Genomic DNA, 25637 nt, shown 5'->3' on the forward strand with positions numbered 1-25637 from the left:
TGTTTGGTTCGCTCAGGCGGACTCTCAGTTCGCCCTGCGAGGCATCACCGCGGACGACACCCGCTTCCACCATGTTGTGGCGGCGCTCGGTTCCGCCACCGCGGCCCACGCCTTGAGCCTCCTCGAGCACCCGCCGGCTGCTGACAAATACGACGCGCTGAAGACACTCCTCCTCGACGCTTTCGCCCTCTCACCGGCAGCACGCGCACGGCGCCTGCTCGCTCTGCCCGAGCTCGGCGACACGCGCCCGTCAGAGCGCATGGACTATATGCTCTCGTTGCTCGGTGAGCACTCTCCGGATTTTCTGTTCCGCGAGCTGTTCCTTCGCCAGCTGCCTCACCCGGTACGCCTCGCCCTGGCTGGCACGTTGATCACGGATTCCCACGCCCTCGCCAGGGAAGCCGATAAGATCTCCTCGGCGGGCCAGCACATCGGCGCGGTTACCTGGAGCCCGCCGCCGTCCGAGGCGACGCCCACGACGCCCGAGCGCCCTGCGCGGTTGGAGGCCGAACTGCCGGTGCAACTGGCGGCCGCCACGCCGCACCGCCCGCTTCCGACACGACGGCCGGGGCCTCCACCTGACCGGGCGTGGTGTTATTACCACGCCAGGTTCGGACACAAGGCTCGGACGTGCCGGCCCCCGTGCACTTTCGGCAGGTCGGGCAACGGCCGGGCCGGCGTTCATTCCCAGCCATGAGCGCCGGCCACTCGGGCAACTTGCTGTTTATTCGGGACAAAGCGTCTGGGCGGCGTTTCCTGTGTGACACCGGCGCCCAACTGAGCGTCATACCCGCCTCCGAGCAGGACAGGCGGGACGCCGTTTGCGGCCCCTCTTTGGTCGCTGCTAATGGCTCGGCCATACGCACTTTCGGCCCATGCGTCGTCACCCTCTGCTTCGGCAGCCAGCGTTTTCAATGGACTTTTGTGACCGCCTGCGTCCCCAAGGCTTTGCTGGGCGCCGACTTCCTCTGCGCGCACGGGCTGCTGGTCGACGTCAAACGTCGTCGCCTTGTCAACGCCGAGACCTTCAGCTCCCTGGCGTGCACGATGAGCAGCTCCGCGCCGACCGAACTGGCGTGCGCCCTCCCGGCAGCGAACGAGTTCGCTCACCTGCTCGCGGAATTCCCGGCCCTCACGCGGCCGACGTTTTCGGCCGTCGCGGTGCGGCACGGGATTGAGCACCACATACCCACTACGGGCTCGCCGGTCTACGCCAGGGCCCGCCGCCTCGACCCGGCCAAGCTCGCCGTGGCGAAGGCCGAGTTCGACGCGTTGGAGCACCTGGGCATCGTGCGGCGCTCCGATAGCGCGTGGGCCTCGCCACTGCACATCGTGCCAAAGCCGGGGGGTGGATGGCGCCCGTGTGGCGACTACCGCCGTCTCAACGACGCTACCACCCCCGACAGGTACCCGATCCCGCATATTCAGGACTTTTCCGCCCGTTTGGCGGGACGGGTCATCTTTTCGAAAATTGACCTGATACGGGGCTACCACCAGGTACCTGTCTGGGCGGCCGACGTCCCGAAGACGGCCGTCATCACGCCGTTCGGCCTGTTCGAATTTTTGCGGATGCCGTTTGGCCTCAAGAACGCGGCCCAGGCGTTCCAGCGCTTGATGGACGGCGTGCTGCGCGACCTGCCATTTCTTTTCGTCTATCTGGACGATATCCTCGTCGCCAGTATGTCCCGCGCCGAGCACCTCCTCCACCTCCGAACACTGTTCGGTCGCCTCAGCGAGCACGGCTTAATTGTCAACCCGGTCAAATGCCACTTCGGCGCGACGACCGTTGACTTTTTGGGCCACCGCATCACCAAGACCGGGGCCGTGCCGCTGCTGACCAAGGTCGAGGCCATCACCACGTTCCCGCGTCCCCGTTCCATCAAGGCCCTCCAAGAGTTCCTCGGCATGGTGAATTTTTATCACCGATTCGTGCCCCGCGCTGCTCAGCTCATGCGGCCCCTTTACGAGGCCCTCCGGGGCAAGCCGGCCAAGCATGACATTGTTTGGTCCGCGGCCATGGACGCGGCCTTCGCCAGCGCCAAACGGGCCCTCGCCGACGCAACGCTGCTGGCTCACCCGGTGCTCAACGCGCCCATTGCCCTCACTACGGACGCCTCCAACTACGCGGTGGGCGCCGTCCATGAGCAATGGGTGGACGGGGTTTGGCAGCCACTCGCTTTTTTCAGCCGGCAACTCTGGCCGAACGAGTTAAACTACAGCACGTTCGACCGCGAGCTGCTCGGGCTATTCCTGGCCGTTCGCCATTTCCGACACCTCCTGGAGGGCCGCCCGTTCACGGCTTTCGTCGACCACAAGCCGTTGGTCTACGCAATGGCTAAGGTCACGGAGCCGTGGTCGGCCCCCCAGCAGCGCCACCTCTCCGCCGTGTCGGAGTTCACCACGGACATCCGGCACGTCGCCGGCAAAGACAACGCCGTGGCCGACTGTCTTTCTCGGGCCAGCGCGAACGCGGTCCACCTCGGCGTGGACTTCGCGCTCATGGCGGCCGACCAGACCACCGACGCCTCGGTGCAGGCACTCCGTGCGGCGGACACGGGCCTCCGCCTGGCCGACATTCCCTTCGTGGGCACCGTCCTGCTCTGCGACGTCTCCCAGGGCCAGCCTCGCCCCATCGTGCCCGTTTCCTGGCAGCGCCGCATCTTCGCCTCCATCCACGGCCTTTCTCACCCGGGCCGGAAAGCTTCTCAGAAGCTGGTGTCGGCGCGTTTCGTCTGGCACGGCCTTCGACGAAACATCCACGACTGGGCCAACGCCTGCACGGCCTGCCAGCGGGTCAAGGTCCACCGCCACACCCAGGCCCCGCTGGCACCTTTCGCCGTGCCTGAACGGCGTTTCGACCACGTCCACGTGGACCTGGTGGGTCCCCTGCCCCCCTCGCGGGGGTTCGCCCACCTGCTCACCATGGTGGACAGGACCACCAGGTGGCCGGAGGCCGTGCCCCTCGCCTCCACCACCACCGCCGACGTGGCGCAGGCGTTCATCGCCACCTGGGTCGCGCGCTTCGGCGCACCAGCGGACATCTCGTCCGACCGTGGCCCACAGTTCACGTCTGAGCTTTGGGGCGCGGTCGCCCGTTCGTTGGGGGTCACGCTGCACCGCACCACGGCCTACCACCCCCAAGCCAACGGGTTGTGCGAGCGGTTTCACCGCTCCATGAAGGCCGCACTCATGGCCGGCCTTCAGGACGACGGTTGGGCCGACCGGCTGCCGTGGGTCCTTTTGGGCCTTCGCACGGCCCCCAAGGAAGACCTGCAGGCGTCCGCCGCCGAGCTCGTCTACGGCCAGCCGCTCCGCGTCCCGGGCGAATTCGTGCCTGATGCTACCAGTCCCTGGTCCGCCGCTCGCCAGCGCTCGGACCTCCAGGAGGCCGCCCGACGATTTGCCCCCGTGCCGACGTCCCGCCACGGTGGCCCCCAGTCCTACGTCCCCCCGGCGCTTCGCACAGCGGAGTACGTCTTTGTGCGTCATGACGCGCACCGGGGGCCACTCCGGCCGCCGTACGACGGGCCCTTCCGGGTGCTGCGACGGGGCGACAAGTCTTTCATCGTCGACTTCGGCGGCCGGCCGGACCGGATTTCTGTGGACCGCCTCAAACCGGCGCACATGGACGTCGACCGACCACCACGGTTGGCCCTTCCTCCGCGGCGAGGCCGCCCCCCATCCACAGTTCCCCTCGCTCGACCACCCACCACCACGTCGGACCCCTCCCCACGACCCTCCAGGGGTCGCTTCGGCCGGGTCATCCGGACCCCCCTTAAATTGACCCTGCCGGTGCAGGTCGATTCTGGAGGGGCGTGTGTAGCGGTTACCGCTGGATGCACACAATCGCCTTGCACCGGCCAGAACACGGCCAGACGCGCCTCTCCCGGGCATGCCCGGACTCACTGTTCCCGGGCACGCCCGAACCTCCCGGGCACGCCCGGTCTCGTCTTTCCCGGGCATGCCCGCTCTCGCCTTTCCAGGGCTCGCCCAGAGCGTCCGGGCATGCCTGCTATCGCCTTTTCAGGGCTCGCCCAGAGCGTCCGGGCATGCCCGCTATCGCCTTTCCAGGGCTCGCCCAGAGCGTCCGGGCATGCCCGCTATCGCCTTTCCAGGACTCGCCCAGAGCGCCCGGGCACGCCCAGCCTCGACTTGCCAGGCCGCAGCCAAACACGCCCGGGCAGGTCCAGACTCGCCTTTCCAAGGCTCACCCTTGACACCCGGGCATGCCCGGTATAGCTTTTGCCAGGCAAACTTCCCGACATAAATGTGTATATATATTGCTGCCCGATAAACGGGCTTGTCAGAATACCTGAGCTGTTTTGTTTCAATAAAGCAACTCGGACGAATTCCGTCTTTGGTCGCGTCACTTCTTTCGACTCGCGTTGGAGCGCAGTTCCTTCAATATAATATAACAAATATCATGAAACGTTTACATTTTGTAGTTCCGGTCCCTCGAGCGACGGGGCTTGCTTTGATCTCTCCACGGCATCAAAGTTTGAGTGTTTTCCCGTTTGTTTCTTTGTCAAATTTCCGCTGCGTATTTTGTTGTGTATGTGTTATTGTGTGTTTCCATTTGGTTTTGGTTTTGTAGTTGTTGTAAATTTGTGTGTAATCAGTCGTTTCTTTGTCCGCGCCTCGTGCGGCCTGGTGTCTCGTGCGGCCTCCTCGTCTCGACTTGTGCCCCGCCCCCTATATTCTCGTTTGTTCTTTCACCTCTGCTCCTGCTTTCTCAAATCCACGTTCTCACTTAGAGACTTTTCCCGGATTGTTTTCATGGTTTTGTTTAAATATTTATTTAAATATGTTTAAACCGCAGCGGTGATCCCGCCCCCCCCCCCCCCCCCCCAGGATTTCCATGTTTTAAACGTTTCCCAGTGTATACCCTGGATAAGAATAGGTACGCCGTATCCCTGCGTGTCGTAGGAGGCGACTAAGAGGGTTGGCGTCAGGAAGGGCATCCGGCCATAAAAAAACATTGCCTCAAAAAGAGAACCATGACAATTACAACTACATATGGGCAGGGTGCAGCCCGAAGTGGAGATCGGTTTCTGAGGTTTGGGACATGGAATGTAGGGACAATGACAGGGAGATCAGGAGAAGTGGTGGAAGTATTGGTCAGAAGAAGAGTGGACATATGTTGTGTGCAAGAGACGAGATGGAAGGGAAGTGGTGTGAGAATGGTGAAGGGTAGGCAGGGACAGAAATACAAGTTTGTGTGGCAAGGGTGCCTGGAGGGCGTGAATGGTGTTGGTGTCCTGTTTTCTGAGGAGTTTGTAGACAGTGTGGTGAGTGTGACTAGAGTGAGTGATAGGTTGATGATGGTGAAAATGATGATTGGAAAGCTCTTGGTGAACGTCATCTCGGGATATGCTCCGCAGGTTGGTCGGAGCGATGAAGAGAAGGACAAGTTCTGGTGTGCGATAGAGAAGCTGATGGAAAACGTGAAAGATGAGGAAGTTGTTGTGGTAGGAGGAGACCTAAATGGACATGTGGGAAGGACTATGGATGGTTTTGACGGAGTTCATGGGGGTTACGGATATGGTGTGAGAAATGGAGAAGGTGAAAGGATTTTGGAGTTTGCTGATGGAGCTGATTTGTTGATTTGTAATACTCAGTTCCAGAAAGAGGATAATAAGCTTGTTACATACACGTCAGGTGGGTCGACGACAACCGTTGACTACCTGATGGTGCGTAGGCGAGATAGGGGGCACCTCCGAGACACAAAGGTGATCCCGGGGGAGGAGGCTGTTTCACAGCACCACTTGGTTGTCTGTGACGTCAGGGTGAAAGGTGCGAGGAGAGCTCGGCGGGTGAAGTACCAACCGAGAATGAAGGTGTGGAGGTTGAAAGAGGTGACAGTAAGGGAGGCATTAAAAGAGAGGCTGAGTAGGGTCGAGGATGATGTGGTTGAGCTTGAAAGTGGTTGGATGTCAATGAAAGCTAGTCTGTTGGGAGCCGTTGGTGAGGTATGTGGATGGACAAAAGGACCACCGAGGCACTCGGAAACATGGTGGTGGGATGATGAAGTTGGAAAGAGGATTGACGAGAAGAGGAAGAAGTTCAAGGAGTGGCAGAAGGCGATGGGTACGGGAGCAGAAAAAGCAGAGCATGAAAGTTATAAGGCAGCCAGGAAGGCTGCAAAGAAAGAGGTAGCAAAGGCGCAGGAGGCATGTAGGAAAATGTTCGGAGAACGCTTGGATTTGGAAGAGGGTCAGAAAGCAGTATTCAGGATTGCAAAGCAGATAGCGAAAGAGAGGTGTGATGTGATGGGGGTGAGCTGCTTGAAGGATGAAGTGGGACAAATCGTTGTCGACCCAGATGGAATTAAAGGAAGATGGAAAAGATATATGGAAATGCTGTTGAATACAGAGAATGAATGGGATGGCAACATAGAGAGTAACCCAGTTTTAGGACCGGCAGAGAAGATAACTGAGAAGGAAGTTGAGGAAGCGATAAAAGCAATGAAGGGTAGAAAAGCGGGAGGGCCGACGGGAGTTGTGGGAGATATGTTGTAGGCAGCAGGAAGTTGGGGTGTGAAGAGAATGACAGAGATCTGTAATCTGGTGGTGAAAGAAGGCTGCATTCCAGTGGCTTGGGAACTGAGTACCCTCGTCCCTCTATACAAGGGGAAAGGTGACCCTCTGGAGTGTGGCTCGTACCGAGCGATAAAGTTATTGGAGCATGGAATGAAGGTATTGGAAAGGGTGTTGGAGAGGAGGATAAGGAAGAAAGTGAAGATCGACGAAATGCAGTTTGGATTTATGCCAGGAAGAGGAACGACAGACGCACTTTTCATTGTGAGGCAGTTGCGGGAGAAGTACATGGAGAAGAGGAAGAAGTTGTTTCTTGGGTTTGTTGATCTGGAGAAAGCATTCGATCGGGTTCCACGCAAAGTATTGACATGGGCATTGAGGAAGTTAGGAGTGGAGGTATGGTTGATCAGAGTAGTGATGGCAATGTACAAAAGAGCGCGCACAGCTGTAAGGACAAAGGACGGGAACAGTGGTGAGTTTGAGGTGAAGGTGGGAGTGCATCAGGGGTCGGTACTAAGTCCACTACTATTTGTAGCTGTGATGGAGGTGCTGGCTCAGAACGTAAAGGAGGGTTTACCGTGGCAGTTGTTGTATGCAGATGATCTGGTGTTGATTGCGGAAAGTATGGATGGACTGAAGGAAAAGATGAACACGTGGAAGGAATGTATGGAGACAAAAGGTCTGAAGGTGAATATCGGAAAGACGAAGGTGATGGCAAGTGGTAAAGCATGTGGTGAGGTGGAAAGAACTGGGAAGTGGCCCTGTGCTGTGTGTAGGAAGGGTGTCGGAGTGAACTCCATTCAGTGTACAATGTGCGCTGAGTGGGTTCATCAAAAATGTAGTGGTCTGAGAGGGTCATTAACCAGTGTGGCAGCTACATTCAAATGTAAGGTGTGCACAGAGGGAGCTGCAGATGGAGGAAATGTTGAGTTGGATCTTGGAGACGGCGTGAAGCTGGAAGGTGTGAAAACATTTTGCTACCTCGGGGACATGCTGAATGGAGAAGGTGGATCGGACTCGGCAACAGTTGCTCGAGTGAGATGTGCATGGAAGAAGTTTCGGGAATTGAGTGGCGTGCTGATGATGAGGGGAGTGTCGTTGAAGCTGAAGGGAAAGGTGTATGCTGCATGTGTGAGAAGTGTTATGATTTATGGGAGCGAGACATGGGTAATGAACGTAGAGCAGCAACGAAGGTTGGAAAGGGTGGAAATGCGAATGGTTCGACGGATGTGCGGAGTATCGTTGAGAGAGAGGAAGACAAATGATGAATTGCGAAAGATGATGGGAATAGAGCCTGTGATTGATGCTGTGAAGAGGAACAGGTTGAGATGGTTTGGTCATGTGTTGAGGAAGGATGAAAGTGACTGGTTGAGAAGAGTGATGGAAATGAATGTAGAAGGAAGTAGAAGACGGGGAAGACCGAGAAAGACTTGGCTAAAGATGGTGGAAGAAGAAATGCGGGCAAGGGGGTTAACAAGGAGAGATGCAGAAAATAGGGTAAAATGGAGAAGATTGTCATGGGGACCGCAAGGCTAACCCCCGCTCTAGCAGGGAAAATGGCCTTTAAAATGCATGTTGTTGTTGTTGTTGTTGTTTACATTTTGTAGTCCATTGTATAATTTAAATAAACATAAATGCAAATTTCACATGTGGAAAAAGTAAGTACACCCTTGGCTCTAATAGGTGGTATTGCCCCCTTTGGCAGAAACAACCTCAAGTAGGCGTTTCTTATAACTGTCTACCAGTCTCTGACATCGACTGGGAGAAATTTTTGCCCACTCCTCCATGCAGAATTCTTTCACCTGTGCGATGTTTGAGGGGTTTCTTGCATGCACAGCTCGTTTCAAATCCCCCCACAACATCTCGATGGGATTTAGATCCGGGCTTTGACTTGGCCATTCCAGAACCCTCCATTTCTTTCTTTTCAGCCATTCCTTGGTGGATTTACTGGCATGTTTAGGGTCATTGTCATGATGCAAGGTCCACCATTGGTTGAGCTTCAACTTTCCGACAGATGGCCTCACATTATCCTCAAGCACCCTCTGGTACAATGAAAAATTCATAGTGGATTCTATGATGGTGAGCTGCCCAGGCCCTGATGCAGCGAAGCTGCCCCAAACTATAATATTTCCACCACCATGCTTTACAGTTGGTATCAGGTTCTTGTGGTCAAATGCTGTCTTTGGTTTTCGCCAAACATGTCTTCTGGTACTGTGGCCAAATAGCTCTACCTTTGACTCATCTGTCCAGAGCACATTGTTCCAGAAGTGCTGGTCTTTGCCTAGGTGTTCATTGGCAAACTTTAGTCTTGCCCTGATGTTCTTTCTGGACAGCAAAGGTTTCCTCCTGGGACACCTCCCATGTAGATCAAATTTGTGCAGCCTCTTTCTAATGGTAGACTCATGCACTTTGACATCAACAGTGGCAAGAGCTACCTGTAGGTCCCGTGATGACATTCTGGGGTTCTTAGAGACTTCTTTCAGCATCTTGCGGTCTGCTCTCAGGCTGAACTTGCTGGGGCCGCCTGGCCTGAACAAGTTGGCAGTTGTTTGGAATCTTCTCCACTTGTAGATGATCTTCCGGACAGTCGAATGATTGATTTCAAAAATGTTTGGAGATCTTTTTAAATCTCTTCCCAGACTCGTAGGCATCTATAACCTTCTCTCTGAAGGCCTGAGAGAGCTCTTTTGATCTCGGCATGGTGACGCCGCACACTTCAACAACAAAGAGCAAACCAAACTAAATGTCTGAGGTTTAAATAAGACAGCTTCCTCCAAGATACTCTCTAACGATGTTCTAATCATTTGCACCTGAGCTGGTGCACATGATTCTAATTTTAGGTATTTGAAGTAGTGATAAATGTAAGGGTGTACTTACTTTTTCCACATGCGAAATTTGCATTTATGTTTATTTAAATTATACAATGGACTACAAAATGTAAATGTTTCATGATATTTGTTATATTATATCACCTTTATCTATCAATATTGTTGAAATGAAGATCAAATAGCTGTATGTTGAAATATGTTGAAAAAGTCAAAACTTTACACGGGGTGTACTTACTTTTTCACGTGACTGTACATCTGTGCCCTGCAGAAAATTCAGTTGAAGTGTCTTCATCTCCTACTCTCTCAGTCAAAATGGACTTCAATAAAATATTAAATATGGGAATTTAATATTTTGTACAAGTGACGATTTTTGTTTGTTGCGCATCTCAATTGTCACATGCGCATCTCAATTGTCAAGGCAGAAAAGGTTTAATTTTGTAAGTTTTTCTACACATTGTGCTCAGACACAAAATAAACATTTTCACTGCAAATATTATGCTTTTTATTTTTTAGCTCAAACACACGAAACGAAAAGTGGAGGTAAGCAATTGGTTCACTTTGTCTGCCAGTTTATGATAGAGGAATAATTTAATTTCAATTGAATGTTATATTTTGAACACAAATCGGAACATGAAGCGGTGTAAAAGAAGCTGCATCAACAGCGGTGATCTTCCAAATTACTTTTTTTACATCCTTAAAAATCTAAATTTTATGCCTGGTATTGGCTTAGTGGTTAGGGTGCCGGCAGGGATCCTAGGATCCTGGGCTCGAAATCCCGGTCAATCGATGAATTAACACCAGGGAGGTTGACTCAGCCTGTCATCTTTCCGAGGTCAGCAATTTGAGTACCAGTTCACTGGTAATTCCCTGTGTGTCGCTAGAGGCGAATAACAGGGTTGGCAGCAGGAAGAGCATCCGGCCATAAAACGAACCACCGCCTTTCGAACAACCTTTCGAGGCCATTTTTCCCCACAGAGCAGGGGTTGGCCTTTTTCGGGCACCGTGGTCCCCTTTTTGAAGCAATGTTTTATGGCCGGATGCTCTTCCTGCCGCCAACCCTGTTATTCGCCTCTTGCGACACACAGGGATTTACCAGTGAACTGGTACTCAAATTGCCGACCTCGGAAGGATGACAGGCTGAGTCAACCCCCCTGGCGTTAATTCAGCGATCGACCGGGATTCGAGCCCAGGATCCTAGGATCCAAAGCCGGCACCCTAACTGCTAAACCAACACCAGGCTGTGTCCGGCCATAAAACATTGCTTCAAAAAGGGGACCATGGTGCCCGAAAAAGGCCAACCCCTGCTCTGTGGGGAAAAATAGCCTCTGAAGGTGGTTCTTCAAAATCTTAATTTTACGCCTGGTGTTGGCTTAGCGGTTAAGGTGCCGGCTTGGGATCCTAGGATCCTGGGCTCGAATCCCGGTCGATCGCCGAATTAACGTCAGGGGGGGTTGACTCAGTCTGTCATTCTCCCGAGGTCGGCAATTTGAGTACCACGAAGAGCATCCGGCCGACCAAACATTGCTAGAGCATCCGGCCGTTAAACATTGCTTCAAAAAGGGGACCACGGTGCCCGAAAAAGGCCAACCCCTGCTCTGTGGGGAAAAATGGCCTCCAAAGGTGGTTCTTCAAAATCTTAATTTATTTGAATTGAATTATTATACTTGAACACTGTAGAACACAAATCGCCTTTTTGTCACTTTCAAAAACCTTCCGTTTACTTTGGCATTACTTGGACAAAATATTGCGCCATTTTACATCACAACCAATCAAGTTTGCCGCTCGTAGACCCTGCCCATGTACTTGTGTCTCGAGACGGCATGGTGTAAGGTGTTTTATGAACTCTCGAGTTTACATGTAGTGTCGAGTTCTTAAAAAAAAAAAAAAATCGTGTATTTCTTGAAAAAAAATTAACCGACGTTCATATTTACGCTGCATTTCTATTCGATCCATTTGCTTTTCCTCCTTTAATCGAGATTTTTTATGCACAGTAGTTGTGCTTTTAATGGCGCATGGTCCAAAAGTACGTGTTCACAAATCCTTGAGTGAGAACACTGCGACTGAGCCGAACATGGTGTGAGAAGCTCAGTCTAGCAAGAAGAGACGCACCTCCTTTTGATGTGTTGCATTTTTCGATGACATCGACGAGTGCAGCTCATCCATGGTCCGTCGATGTTCGGAGACCATTGCCTCAAGACGTCCCTTCCACTGCTCCACCGTACCCAGACTCTCACGGCTGGTGCGTTCAAAGCGGCTTTGCAGCGTGTGCGCCTCCTCTGATAAACGGTCATTGGTCGCTCGCAATTGAAGCACCTGCCATCAGTGGTCAGGTTGGGAAAAAAGGATGGAAGATAATGAGATCGTAGTACAGCTTGGTTAGACCTGTATTTGTTCATCGACTTATCTGGATCTTCTTCATTACCTGGGTGAAACAAATCTGACTTGAACTACATTGCTCGGAGTTATCAGTGTGACATGGAGCACAGTCCCTTTTAAGGGAGGTTGAAGTGGACATCACCTCCAAGCTGTCGAGCTTGGGTTTGACACTTGGCCCAGGTATAAATTGTCATCCCGGTGTTTCACAGCCAGGTGGTTCATGAATGTGTGCGCTGTCCCTCGGATGGATGTTAAACTGTGTGTCCCATATGCCAGCATTAGATGGTGGACGTTAAAGATCCCATGGTGTCCTTCGCGAAGATTAGGCAAGCTATCGCCAACCATGAACAAATTACAAATCCCTGCCCGAGTACCTGTGTGGGAGTGGCGGCCCACCCAGGATTGTTCTCCTTAGTCAAGTAAACTAACCGCCTTGGCCGCAATGTAGGCCATGCATCACTACACTCTACAGTTCACTGCATCTCCTTGACTGCCAACTCGATTTTTAATCTTCTTCTTCATCTGACTCTGGTGACATTCTCCAGAGACCAATACTGTGCTCTTCAGTGCACAAGTTACCATGGATAACATTTACAAGTCTGTCAATAGAATTATAAAGTAAGGTACTGTTGCATGGACAGTCTGCACATCAACCACTTGGCTGCAGCCACAACCGCAGCTGACATAGAAGTCGGAGCACGCCGCAGATTTACTCCGGAAATGACGAAGCTTCAGGAAATTTGGTCGCTAAATGCACCCGAGCGGAGAATGTGTTTTGTACCCTGAACAAGGCCTAAACCATGGCAGTAAATAATCAAGATCAAGATTATTTTCCCAAATGAATTCCCCTCCAATAATCTACTCCTAAATGTTAGTCTGTGTGTGTGTGTTAGTGTGTGTGTGTCAGTGTGTGTGTGTGTGTCAGTGTATGTGTGTGTCAGTGTGTGTGTGTGTGTGTGTGTGTGTGTGTGTGTGTGTGTGCGTGTGTCAGTGTGTGTATGTGTGTGTGTGTGCGTGTGTGTGTCAGTGTGTGTGTGTGTGTGTCAGTGTGTGTGTGTGTGTCAGTGTGTGTGTGTGTGTCAGTGTGTGTGTGTGTGTGTGTCAGCGTGTGTGTGTGTGTGTGTGTGTGTCAGTGTGTGTGTGTGTGTGTGTGTCAGCGTGTGTGTGTGTGTGTCAGTGTGTGTGTGTGTGTGTGTGTGTGTCAGCGTGTGTGTGTGTCAGTGTGTGTGTGTGTGTGTGTGTCAGTGTGTGTGTGTGTGTGTGTGTGTGTCAGCGTGTGTGTGTGTGTCAGTGTGTGTGTGTGTGTGTGTGTGTGTGTCAGTGTGTGTGTGTGTGTGTGTGTGTGTCAGCGTGTGTGTGTGTGTGTGTCAGTGTGTGTGTGTGTGTGTGTCAGTGTGTGTGTGTGTGTGTGTGTGTGTGTCAGTGTGTGTGTGTGTGTGTGTGTGTGTGTCAGTGTGTGTGTGTGTGTGTGTGTCAGTGTGTGTGTGTGTGTCAGTGTGTGTGTGTGTGTGTGTGTGTGTGTGTGTGTGTGTGTGTGTGTGTCTCCTCCATAACTCCAAAACTATGAAACCTAATGACCCAAAACTTTGCATGCATAGTGCATACATGGGGAACTCCATCAGAGAGCATGAATGAAAACTGGGTGCTCATCATGAAAAAAACAACCCCTTACTCTTGGTCAGCCCGCTTTCACCTCACAGGGGTCTTACGCCGCAATTTTGTTTCGGCCTGGTCAAAAATGCCTTGCCTTCGAACCACGATGAGCTCTCTCAAACTAATTAAAGTATAGAATTGAAAACCTTAATACTAATAACTGATCCCCTTTGCCCCCATAAACATAACAGTACTGTACTAAGATCGAGTTAAGATAAGGCAAAGTATGGTTAAGGTTTTGCTTGCTCGATTCCACTGTTACATGTTTTGGAATTTACATGGTAATAATAACAACAACTATTTATGAAAAGGGGAATTATAAAGTGCTTATATGTTTACTGACCACCATTTAGCTTATTCCATTCAGCATAAAGTATTTGGTCATCAGAGCCATCCATTTGGCTTCCCGATTGGGGTGTGGCACCAGTTATCCTGGGCTTTGCCACAGGGTGTGGCTTGGCCTTCCAAGCACCATGTGGTCAATCTTGACCCATGGTCACATCATAATATACACCTTACCTCTGACTGAGAATGCAACACATCAGGTTGAAACTACTGTTCTACTGAAATCCCTGAATGCTGAGGAATCTTTTAAGGTATACAGGTAGGTGTCCGACTGTTAGTACGACATGCCTCGGCCTGGAAATCCCGCTGCGCAGCCAAAAGCTGCTCCTTGAGGGACGCCACCTCTTGTTGGTGGCCACGACTCATTGCACCGAGTTGTTCACGCAAGCCGTCCAACTCAGCCTGCAAAGTGGGCCCATGCAGGGACATCTCCACAAGGCCTGTGCAAAAAATTGCATTACCATATGGTATACAACTTTAAATCACACGTGGTACAAATAAAACAAGGAAAAGCAGATTCTTGTGATACATTATATTCCTCAAATGTATGCACCTTGTTCAGCATTGCATTCCTCAACTAGAACGACCCTCTTCGACGTTACGATGTCGACTGACGTGCCTCCGCCCACATTATTACATCATTATAATACTTGTATCAAGTTTCATTTAAATCCATTCAGCTGTGCCCAACTTAGCACATTTTTACCTGACATGACCTCTGACCTTTGACCTATTGACCCCAAAATTTAATCAGTTCATGTTTACATCATTATACACACCTCTACCAAGTTTTAATATAAATCCCTTCAGCTGTTCACAAGTTCTCACATTTGTACCTGGCATGACCTCTGACCTTTGACCTTTGACCCCAAAATTTAATCACTTAATCTTCATAATATTATACATAGCTGTACCAAGTTTGAATTAGATCACTTCAGCCGTTCTCGAGTTGTAGAGCTATTACATATTCAATCTTTGACCCCAACATCTAACAAGGTAATCTTTACATCATTATACATACCTGAACTAAGTTTGAATTGGATCACTTCAGCCGTTTTCAAGTTATAGACCTATTACAGACTTTGACCTCTGACCCCAAAATCTAATCAGTTCATGTTGACCTCATTATACGTACCTGTGCCAAGTTTGATTAAGATCTGTTTAACCGTTCTCAAGTTATCGCGGTAACGAAAACCTATCGCGGACGGAAAAAACGACTTCGTCGGCGGAGGCATAAAAACGTTTGGGAGAGATTGGAAGCAACAACACCAGTCCAATGGGGAGCCATATTCCCAACACCAGTCCAATGGGGAGCCATATTCCCAAAACCAGTCCAATGGGGAGCCATATTCCCAACACCAGTCCAATGGGGAGCCATATTCCCAACACCAGTCCAATGGGGAGCCATATTCCCAACACCAGTCCAATGGGGAGCCATATTCCCAACACCAGTCCAATGGGGAGCCATATTCCCAAAACCAGTCCAATGGGGAGCCATATTCCCAACACAAGTCCAATGGAAGCCATATTCCCAAAACCAGTCCAATGGTGAGCCATATTCCCAACACCAGTCCAATGGGGAGCCATATTCCCAACACCAGTCCAATGGGGAGCCATATTACCAACACCAGTCCAATGGGGAGCCATATTCCCAACACCAGTCCAATGGGGAGCCATATTCCCAACACCAGTCCAATGGGGAGCCATATTCCCAACACCAGTCCAATGGGGAGCCATATTCCCAACACCAGTCCAATGGGGAGCCATATTCCCAACACCAGTCCAATGGGGAGCCATATTCCCAAAACCAGTCCAATGGGGAGCCATATTCCCAAAACCAGTCCAATGGGGAGCCATATTACCAACACCAGTCCAATGGGGAGCCATATTCCCAACACCAGTCCAATGGGGAGCCATATTCCCAACACCAGTCCAATGGGGAGCCATATTCCCAACACCAGTCCAATGGGGAGCCATATTCCCAACACCAGTCCAATGGGGAGCCATATTCCCAAAACCAGTCCAATGGGGAGCCATATTCCCAAAACCAGTCCAATGGGGAGCCATATTACCAACACCAGTCCAATGGGGAGCCATATTCCCAACACCAGTCCAATGGGGAGCCATATTCCCAACACCAGTCCAATGGGGAGCCATATTCCCAACACCAGTCCAATGGTGAGCCATATTCCCAACACCAGTCCAATGGGGAGCCATATTCCCAACACCAGTCCAATGGGGAGCCATATTCCCAACACCAGTCCAATGGGGAGCCATATTCCCAACACCAGTCCAATGGGGAGCCATATTCCCAAAACCAGTCCAATGGGGAGCCATATTCCCAAAACCAGTCCAATGGGGAGCCATATTACCAACACCAGTCCAATGGGGAGCCATATTCCCAACACCAGTCCAATGGGGAGCCATATTCCCAACACCAGTCCAATGGGGAGCCATATTCCCAACACCAGTCCAATGGGGAGCCATATTCCCAACACCAGTCCAATGGGGAGCCATATTCCCAACACCAGTCCAATGGGGAGCCATATTCCCAACACCAGTCCAATGGTGAGCCATATTCCCAACACCAGTCCAATGGGGAGCCATATTCCCAACACCAGTCCAATGGTGAGCCATATTCCCAACACCAGTCCAATGGGGAGCCATATTCCCAACACCAGTCCAATGGGGAGCCATATTACCAACACCAGTCCAATGGGGAGCCATATTCCCAACACCAGTCCAATGGGGAGCCATATTCCCAACACCAGTCCAATGGGGAGCCATATTCCCAACACCAGTCCAATGGGGAGCCATATTCCCAACACCAGTCCAATGGGGAGCCATATTCCCAACACCAGTCCAATGGGAGCCATATTCCCAACACCAGTCCAATGGGGAGCCATATTCCCAACACCAGTCCAATGGGGAGCCATATTCCCAACACCAGTCCAATGGGGAGCCATATTGCACGACTTTGACAATAAACCGTCATCGGGTGAGGATATAAAAGGATGGACATGGCCCTGCGGAGAGGTGGCGGCCAGCTTTTGAGGCCAGCTTGGGGATACGATCTGCCCAAGAGGGTTATGTAACTGATAGTGTGGCCAAGAGGTTCCAGATACAATGTTTCTAGCTGTTGAAGAGGAGAAGAAGAGTCAGGCCAAGACTAAACTCCAGCCAAGAGAGTTTTTTTTTTTTTTTTTTTTTTTTTTTTTTTTTTTTTTTTTTTTGTATACAATATCGAGGCTCGTGAAAGAGCGAACATTAATCACATGAACACACAGAAAGACAAACCGACACATAAAACATATAACATAGGGAGCGGTAGACAAGATGGGGAGAGAGGGGGAAGGACACAAACACAACATTTGAGAGCAGGGACCGAGAGACATGGAGACATCGAGAGATCTGAGAGAGGGCGAGGGCTTTGGGGGGGGGGGGGCGTGGGAAGGGGGCAGTGGGAGAGGTATAAAACATATGGACACTGCCAGGACTTCCAGGAAAGAAGTTGGAATTTCAAACAAGGTGGATCTGGGGTGAATTAGCGGGGGTAGAAAAGATCAAGGTTTTGGATGGGGGAAGATAAGAGATGGTGGTGAACAGCTGTTTTAAAGACCTGGAGGGAGGAGTGGGATTGAAGGGAGTGAGGGAGTTTGTTCCAGAGGCGGGAGAAAAGAGGAATGAAAGAGTGAAGGTGAGCGGAGAGCCGAGATTTCGGCAGTTTAACCATCAGAGGGTTGCTGGCAGATCTTGTGCGACCTGTAGGAATATTTGGGGGACAGAGCACAGAGAGAGCTGGGGGTGCAAGGCCGGAGAGGAGTCGGTAGAAGACAGAAAGACCACCTACCTGCCTGCGGTGAGTGAGTGAAAGGCCCTCAGAGATAGCTTCATCGCGGGAGATTCCAATAATTCTGAAAGCTTTGGTTTCAACAGCGTGAAGCCGAGCTAGGTGTGAGGCAGGAGCACCGGCCCATAGGGGAGAACAGTATTCCATTGAGCTGCGGATGAAAGCCTTGTATGTGGTGAGGAGCTCAGATGTGCCGAGGAAGGACTTCGCACGACGGAGGATGCCCAGTCGGCGACTGGCTTTGGAGGCCAGCTTGGAAATGTGGTTTTCCCAAGAAAGATCATGGCAGATAGTGAGACCCAAAATCTTGAGCGACAGAACTTCTTGGAGAGGATTGTTGAGAAAGTAGATGGGAGGGTTGTCCAGTCGATCTTTTCGGAGAGACATAGTAAGAGTGTGAGATTTGTCAGGATTGAAAGACATGTTCCACTTGTTTGACCAGTCTGTGATTTTGTCCAGGTCTTCAGAGAGTGAGGAGGCAGCAGACTGCCGATCTGAGGGAAGAGGAATGGAGCGGCAGAGAGTGGAGTCATCAGCAAAGAGATAGAGAGGATTTTCGAGAGAGTCAGAGAGATCATTGATGAAGACCAGAAAAAGCACGGGGCCCAGAACACTGCCTTGGGGAACTCCAGCCTGAACAGGAAGAGGAGATGAGAGAAACCCATTCAGGGCCACACGTTGACGACGACTAGAGAGGAAGTCCGCCAGCCATGCGTGGAGATTTCCATGGATACCAAAGGAGGAGAGTTTGGTGAGCAGAGCGGGGTGCCAGACCGTGTCGAAGGCACGTGATATGTCGAGGGAGACAGCTCTAATTTCCTGTTTGGCATTGAGGACCTCCATCCATTGTTGAGACAGCAGAAGCAGCATGTCCAGAGTAGAGTGACCTGGTCTGAAACCAAATTGATGATCAGAGATCAAGCCATTGGAGAAGAGGAAAGATTTCATATCAGAAGCAATGATGGATTCCATGACTTTGCTGATAATTGGGAGAAGGCTGATTGGTCTGTAGTTGCTAGGATCTGTTTTTGCACCTTTTTTGTGCAAAGCGGTGATGTTGGCTGATTTCCAAGCAGATGGCAGTTGACCTTGAGCAAAAGAGAGGGTGAAGAGAACAGAGAGAGGGTGAGATAGAGCAGCAGAGCAGGATTTTAGGACCCGTGGGCTGATGCCGTCGGGTCCAGTTGCAGAATCAGAGTCGAGGGTTGACAGAAACTTTTCCACCTTGTCAGGAGGAAAGGACACGGAGTCCAGGAGCAGCAGGGTACGACTGGGTATGGTGGGTACAGAGAGGGATGGGTTTGGGACACAAGATTTAGAGGCAAACACAGAGTTGAGGCATTCAGCTTTTTCACGTGCGGAGTCAGCTGTGTAGCCGTTTGAGGTAAGGGAGGGGATGGAGGGGGAACAAACACCAGAAACGGATTTGACCAGACGCCACCAGGATTTGGAAGAGGGAGACAGATAAGAGAGTTCGGTCTTGAGAACGGAGAGATATTGTTTCCTGGCTCTCCTGAGGGTGGACACACACTTGTTTCGGGCTTTGTGAAAGGAAATGAGATTTCCTTCCGTTGGATTTGCTTTCCAGGAGACGAAGGCAAGTTGTTTCTGGGCAACAGCCTCACCACAAGATTCCGTGTACCATGGACGGGAGGAAGGGTATGACAACTGAAGACGAGATGGGATAAATCTGTGCATGAGAGAGAGCAATTTACTTTGGAAGAATTCCCAGGATGAGTTGATGTCAGAGGTGGTAGAGATGGGAGACCAGTCCAGATGATTGATGGCTGCTTGAAGACCGTGCCAGTTGGCCTGAGTGAAATGCCAGACTCGTCGACGCTGAGCAGGCTCCCTGAGGATGGTCAGAGAGATGTCCACTTTAACAAGAACATGATCAGATGATCCGATCGGAGCAGAAGAAGAGCAGCAGACATTTTCAGGGAAGTTAGTCATAACCAAGTCCAGAAGAGAAGATGTTCCGTTGACTGAGATCCGGGTCGGGAAATTGACAGATTGTGTCAGTCCCAGTGAGTCGCAGAAGTCCTTTGCTGAGGAGCCATGGCTGGTGAGAGAGGTACCCACACCCAGCCAACTGGCATGATGACAGTTGAAATCACCACATATGAGGAAGAGAGAGTTGGGATGAGTAGATAGAAGTTGGTCCATATCATCAGACAGCGAGATGTAGATGGAGTCATCACTGTTTGGTGGACGGTACAACACACATATGAACAAGAGGTGGGAGCGAAGGGGAAGCCGTAGCCAGAGGTATTCCTGGGGGTGAGGTGGAGAGAGTGCAGTGCAGGGCGAGTGAGGAAGAGAGTTTTTGATAAAGATAGCAACCCCGCCTCCAGGACGAGGCTCAGGTCTATCATACCGGAGGAGGGAGTAGCCCGGGAGAGATACTATGGAATCAGAGACATCATAAAGGAGGAAAGTTTCTGTTAAGCAGATCACGTCTGGTTTGACAGAAGCAACCTGTATGGAGAGATCAGTTAAGTTTGAACGAAGGCCCCGGATGTTTGAGGTCCATACCGTTAATGAAGAGGAAGGGGGAGCATCAGATACAGAACAGGGGGGAGGAGGGGTAGGGTAAGATGTGGAAGAGGTGGAAGAGGTAGGGAGAGCTGTTGAAGGTGTGTCAGAGATTTCAGAATAGCTCGGAGAAAGGGAAGGATGGGGTGGACAAAAGGTTTGATGGTGATTGGGTGAGCCACAATGAGGTGTTATTTGAGGAGGGGGAAGAGCGAGGCAGAAGGTTGGGGGAGATGGAGGTGAGAGTTTGAAGGGGGAAGAAGCGGGGAGGACGCTTTGAGGAGGGGGAGTGAGCGGGGGGAAATTGAGAAGCAATGAGGGTGGGGAGATTTGAAGGGGAGGGGTGAGGGGGGAGTTTGGGAGGGAAGGGACAAGGGGAGGGATTTGAAAGGGATGGGATATGGGGGAGATTTGGAGGGGAGGGGTGAGGCAGGAGTCTAGGAGGGGAGGGGCGAGGGGGCGTCTTGGCGGGGAGGGGTGAGGGAGTAGTTTAGGAGGGAGGGGGCAAGGGGGGAGATTTGAAAGGGATGGTTGATGGGGAAGATTTGGAGGGGAGGGGTGATGGGGAAGATTTGGAGGGGAGGGGTTATGGGGAAGATTTGGAGGGGAGGGGTGAGATTGGATTTTTGAAAGTGTACGATTTATGGGAAACGAACATTTATTGCAAAATGAGTTTCTTGTGACCTTCGAGTTAAAAATACGTTTAAGGACGCTGGATGGAGGATGGAGTGCAGGAGAGTTTAGGGAATGTAGAACAAAGGCACTATAGGAGATGGATATTTTTTTTGGGATGAATTGATTTGGTGAGCAAGTCGAAAGCAGCCTTTTAAAGAAGAAGAAGAAAAAGGTGTTATAAAATATGACGGAATACATAACTTGAGGGGAAAGTGTAAACATTGAAGGTTAATGAGTGAAAACTATCTGGGGAAATGGGGGAGAAACACGTGGTCGAAGAACGAACGAACGAATAAGAATGAATAAACGAATGAGAACAGAGAAGGAAATGTTTTTTTTTTTTTTTTTTTTTTTTGAGTTGAGATTTACACAAGGAAGTAGGCTATGGGTGAAAAGACTGGGAATACAGAGAACGAAAGTTATTGGATCACAAACGACGGACCACTGAGAGAAAAACAAAGCCTCAAGGTTGTACAGTGCACACTGTACAAGGCCTTGCTCGCGACACGGCAAACAGACGATCAATTTATGAAAGATAAACACCGAGAAACAACCAAAGTTGCACACAATAACTTCACACACGGAAAGATAAATACAGTTTCGACAAAATACAATTGTGAACAGACTTAACTTCGAAAAACGTAGAGACCGTGTGGAGCTTCGAAAATCCCTGCCGCCGTCTCCAAGATCTCCGAGATCTCCAAAGATCTCGCGAGTTCAAAGGTGAATGAGCTTACCTGTCAGTAGAATTGATAAGACAAAATACAAATTGTATAAAACCTCGTGAGAAATGACAAACCTTGCACTTGCGGGCTACGTTGACCTTCTCCCAAGGCCATATTCTGCCGCAGCTGAGCAACCTCTACCCTTCGCAGAGCCAACTCGGCCTCAAGTTCTTGTTGTCGTGACCGTCCAGACACCGTGGCTGCCTGCACAACATGCGGAGGCAGAAAAGACGTTACAGAAAGGACTTGAAAGATGTGGTGCCTCAAAATCTGAACTTTATTTGAATGCTCACCATTCAGAAAGTCGTTACAAAGCCACAACGGCAGCTATCGATGGGAAAGGGTTCCGATTAAACAAGGAGATCAACACAATTCATGGAAATACAGGGAATTCGGGATTTGACCAACATAGGGAACATGGGGCATTTGGACTCGAGCAAGGGTATAGGCCTAAAGACAAGGTCTTCCAAAATATATCATCGATCATGTCACTTCCACGTCATTGATGAACCCCGGGGTACAAATCAACAATGTCAATCCCACAATCCTTCCCAATCCCAATCCTGGACTTGATGTTACAGGCCTTTGAGAATTCATTTCGTTCTATAAAGGGCAACTTTCATCGGATTTTCTTCCCGTTTTTTTTCAACCGAGTCTAAAACTATGTTAGCGACTGTGAAAAATGAAATGATATATCGAATTTGATTTGAAACAAGTGAATCCTCTTGGATTGCTCTGAGGTTCGGGCATGGAATTTCTAGGAGGAAGTATAATTTGTATGCAATGAAAGTACATGTAATATGGGATCGAGTAAGATCGAGTAAGCTTCACCAGTGCGCGTGCGCGAATTTACGTCACGTCGGCAGCGAGAAGGCGTTCCCCAACACGAACCAATCAGGAACTGCCACGCCCACTTATATGATCTCAGAATTCCTGTGACAGGAATTAGCGTTACACTGGCTGGAAGTCATTCGCTAGAGGCGCTTCCTCAGCGCCAATCACCAGTGCGCGTGCGCGAATTTACGTCACGTCGGCAGCGAGAAGGCGTTCCCCAACACGAACCAATCAGGAACTGCCACGCCCACTTATATGATCTCAGAATTCCTGTGACAGGAATTAGCGTTACACTGGCTGGAAGTCATTCGCTAGAGGCGCTTCCTCAGCGCCAATCACCAGTGCGCGTGCGCGAATTTACGTCACGTCGGCAGCGAGAAGGCGTTCCCCAACACGAACCAATCAGGAACTGCCACGCCCACTTATATGATCTCAGAATTCCTGTGACAGGAATTAGCGTTACACTGGCTGGAAGTCAATCGCTAGAGGCGCTTCCTCAGCGCCAATAAAACTGTGTGAGAGAGGAAGACACCACGGGCCTACAAAACAGGCCTCAAAGCTATGCAAGTTAATAAAATGGTGGATATTTGTTTATATGAAGCCTCTCCCAAAATGGGTGGAGCTATGGTTCCCAGAATGGGTGGAGCTTTGAGGTTTTGTCTTCTCTGCAAGAACAAGAAGAACAAGAAGAAGAAGAACAAGAAGAACAACAACAACAGCAGAGGGCACTCTATTAGCAGCGTCTGCGACGCGGCTAAAAATTTCAAAGTTGAACTTGAGGAGATGCAATATGGCACATTTTGAATCAAAACACATTGATTTTTAAATTGTTCAAGCAGGTAAGTCATTCACAAATCCAAGTTACAGTTCATCATTGTTCAGTATATTTATGAATCTCAGCCTTTTTGGCGAGGGCCCAAGAAGAGCTGTTGATCATGTTCACTTCCGTGTTGTAATGCCAAATTCGCATCATTGCCAATTCACTTGGCCTTCATTATCCCATGATGATACTGAAATATATCCCGAGCCTTTGTCGGTCAGCATTCCATAAATATAAATCCATCCGCCATTGTGTGAACACATATAAAACGTTTGGTATTGTGAACTTGCAAAAACTAGATACAATACTCCCAGCTGATGTGTTGTTCCAAGTGTTGGAGAAATTATATAATCACACCCAGCTGCTGTTAATCAAGCAAAAAATAAAGATATTGAATCATTCATTTGTATAATCACAAGAATAATTGACATGTATAATTTCAATCCTGATAAATCTCACACTCTTACGATGTCTCTCCGAAAAGACCGACTGGACAACCCTCCCATCCACTTTCTGAATAATCCTCTCCAAGAAGTTCTGTCACTCAAGCTTTTGGGTCTCACTATCTGCCATGATCTTTCCTGGGAAAACCACATTTCAAATCTGGCCTCCAAAGCCAGTCGCCGACTGGGCATCCTCCGTCGTGCGAAGTCCTTCCTTGGCACACCTGAGCTCACCACATACAAGGCTTTCATCCGCAGCTCAATGGAATACTGCTCTCCCCTCTGGGCTGGTGCTCCTGCCTCACACCTAGCTCGTCTTCACGCTGTTGAAACCAAAGCGTTCAGAATCATTGGAATCTCCCGCGATGAAGCTAACTCCAAGGGCCTCTCACTCACTCACCGCAGGCAGGTTGGTGGTCTTTCCGTCTTCTACCGACTCCTCTCTGGCCTTGCCCCCCCCCCCCCCCAGCTCTCTCTCTGCTCTGTCCCCCAAATATTCCTGCAGGTCGCACAAGATCTGCCTGCAACCCTCTTATGGTTAAACTGCCAAAATCAAGACTCTCTGCTCACCTTCACTCCTTCATTCCTCTTTTCTCCCGCCTCTGGAACAAACTCCCTCACTCTCTTCAATCCCACTCCTTCCTCCAGGTCTTTAAAACAGCTGTTCACCACCATCTCTTATCTTCCCCAATCCAAAACCTTGATCTTTTCTACCCCCGCTAATTTCACCCCAAATCCACTTTTTTGAAATACCAACTTCTTTCCTGGAAGTCCTTGTGTTTCATACCTATCCTGCCTTCCCACAAGCCCTCTCTCTCCCACACATCTCCCGATGTCCCTGCTCTCAAATGTTGTGTTTGTGTGCCTCCTCCCCTTCTCTCCCCATCTTGTCTACCGCTCCCCTTTTTATATACTTTGTTTGCTTGTTTGTTTGATTTGCTTCTTTGATAAATGTTAGCTCTTTCACGAGCCTCGATTCTGTATACAAAAAAAAAAAAAAAAAAATGTGTAGGAAAATTACATTCCCAGACGAGGAATCGAACCCAGGTCCTCTCTGCAAGACCGTACCAGTGCTCTGCCATCTGAGCTATCTGGGCGACCCTGAGTGAACATGAAATTTTTCCCACACATATGATTGCCACTCTCTGTCAATGCTTCCGGGGCACTCGCTGCCAACCATAGGAGCACCAACGGCCTGAACACGAGAGGTTCTTCCTCCAATGGGGGACAAATCCATGTCCTCTATTATAAACACCACTGGGGGCGTTGTTAAGCAATTAAATAAATGAGCAGGATTATAACCAATTAATTGCCACATGTGGGGAAATTACAATTTAATGAAAATTACAATTCTATCGCTTCGCTCATGGAAATACCAATCTTTGCTGCGATGGGTAATCTATGGGGGAAGGAAAAAAATGAATCCTAGGAGATCCTGCTCTCCGTGCAGGGATAACCAACGTCACGTGTTGGCATTTGCAGTTTTGACATGCGTGTCCATGTGTCCATAATAAAATGGGAAAAAATCGTTTTTTTGGACACAAACATTCCTGGGAGTTACCAGAATCCACCGTAGTTGGATTTATTGAATTCCGTTAATCTGTTCTCAAGTTATAACATGACAAACAGACAACCAAACAAACAAATGAAAAATCACTCAGAGCGACACTTGGCAAAACAGAACAAAGTAGAATTGCATGAAGTAGAGCATCCTTTTGACCTCAGAAATAATTAGTGGTTCAATTCAGTGACCTGATATGCAAATCGCTTTCAAAGTTTAAGTTAATCTGATGAAAATTGACAATTTTAGAAATTTGGCCTATGTTGACCTTTTGGCCTATGTTGACCTCAAAAATAGTTGGTGGTTGGTTTCAGTAAACTGATATGAAAATCCCATTCAAATTTCAAGTCAATCGGATGAAAATTGAGGATTTTAGAAATTTGAAATTGTTGTTGACCTTTGGCCCATGTTGACCTCTTGGCCTATGCTGGTCTCAAAAATAGTTGGTGGTTGAAT

General features: G+C 50.0%; 1 protein-coding gene across 11 annotated transcripts in view; it reads right to left on the bottom strand.

Annotated features, from left to right (window-relative positions):
• Nucleotides 1–25637, bottom strand: part of CLIP1 (CAP-Gly domain containing linker protein 1) — a 256458-nt gene that overhangs the window by 100429 nt on the left and 130392 nt on the right. For all 11 annotated transcript variants that reach the window (XR_013621408.1, XM_068135143.2, XM_068135139.2 and 8 more), the window contains 3 exons: nucleotides 21598–21727; nucleotides 14027–14178; nucleotides 11474–11677 (listed from right to left, as the gene is read on the bottom strand). Coding sequence is in view for 10 of the 11 variants with exons in the window: in XM_068135143.2 (XP_067991244.2) it covers nucleotides 11474–11677; nucleotides 14027–14178; nucleotides 21598–21727 (486 nt within the window). In the remaining variant the exon portion in view is untranslated. The remainder of the gene's footprint in view (nucleotides 1–11473; nucleotides 11678–14026; nucleotides 14179–21597; nucleotides 21728–25637) is intronic.

Source organism: Myxine glutinosa, chromosome 14, assembly GCF_964187855.1.
Source record: "Myxine glutinosa chromosome 14, kmMyxGlut1.1, whole genome shotgun sequence".
In the NCBI taxonomy this organism is placed as follows: Eukaryota; Metazoa; Chordata; class Myxini; order Myxiniformes; family Myxinidae; genus Myxine; species Myxine glutinosa.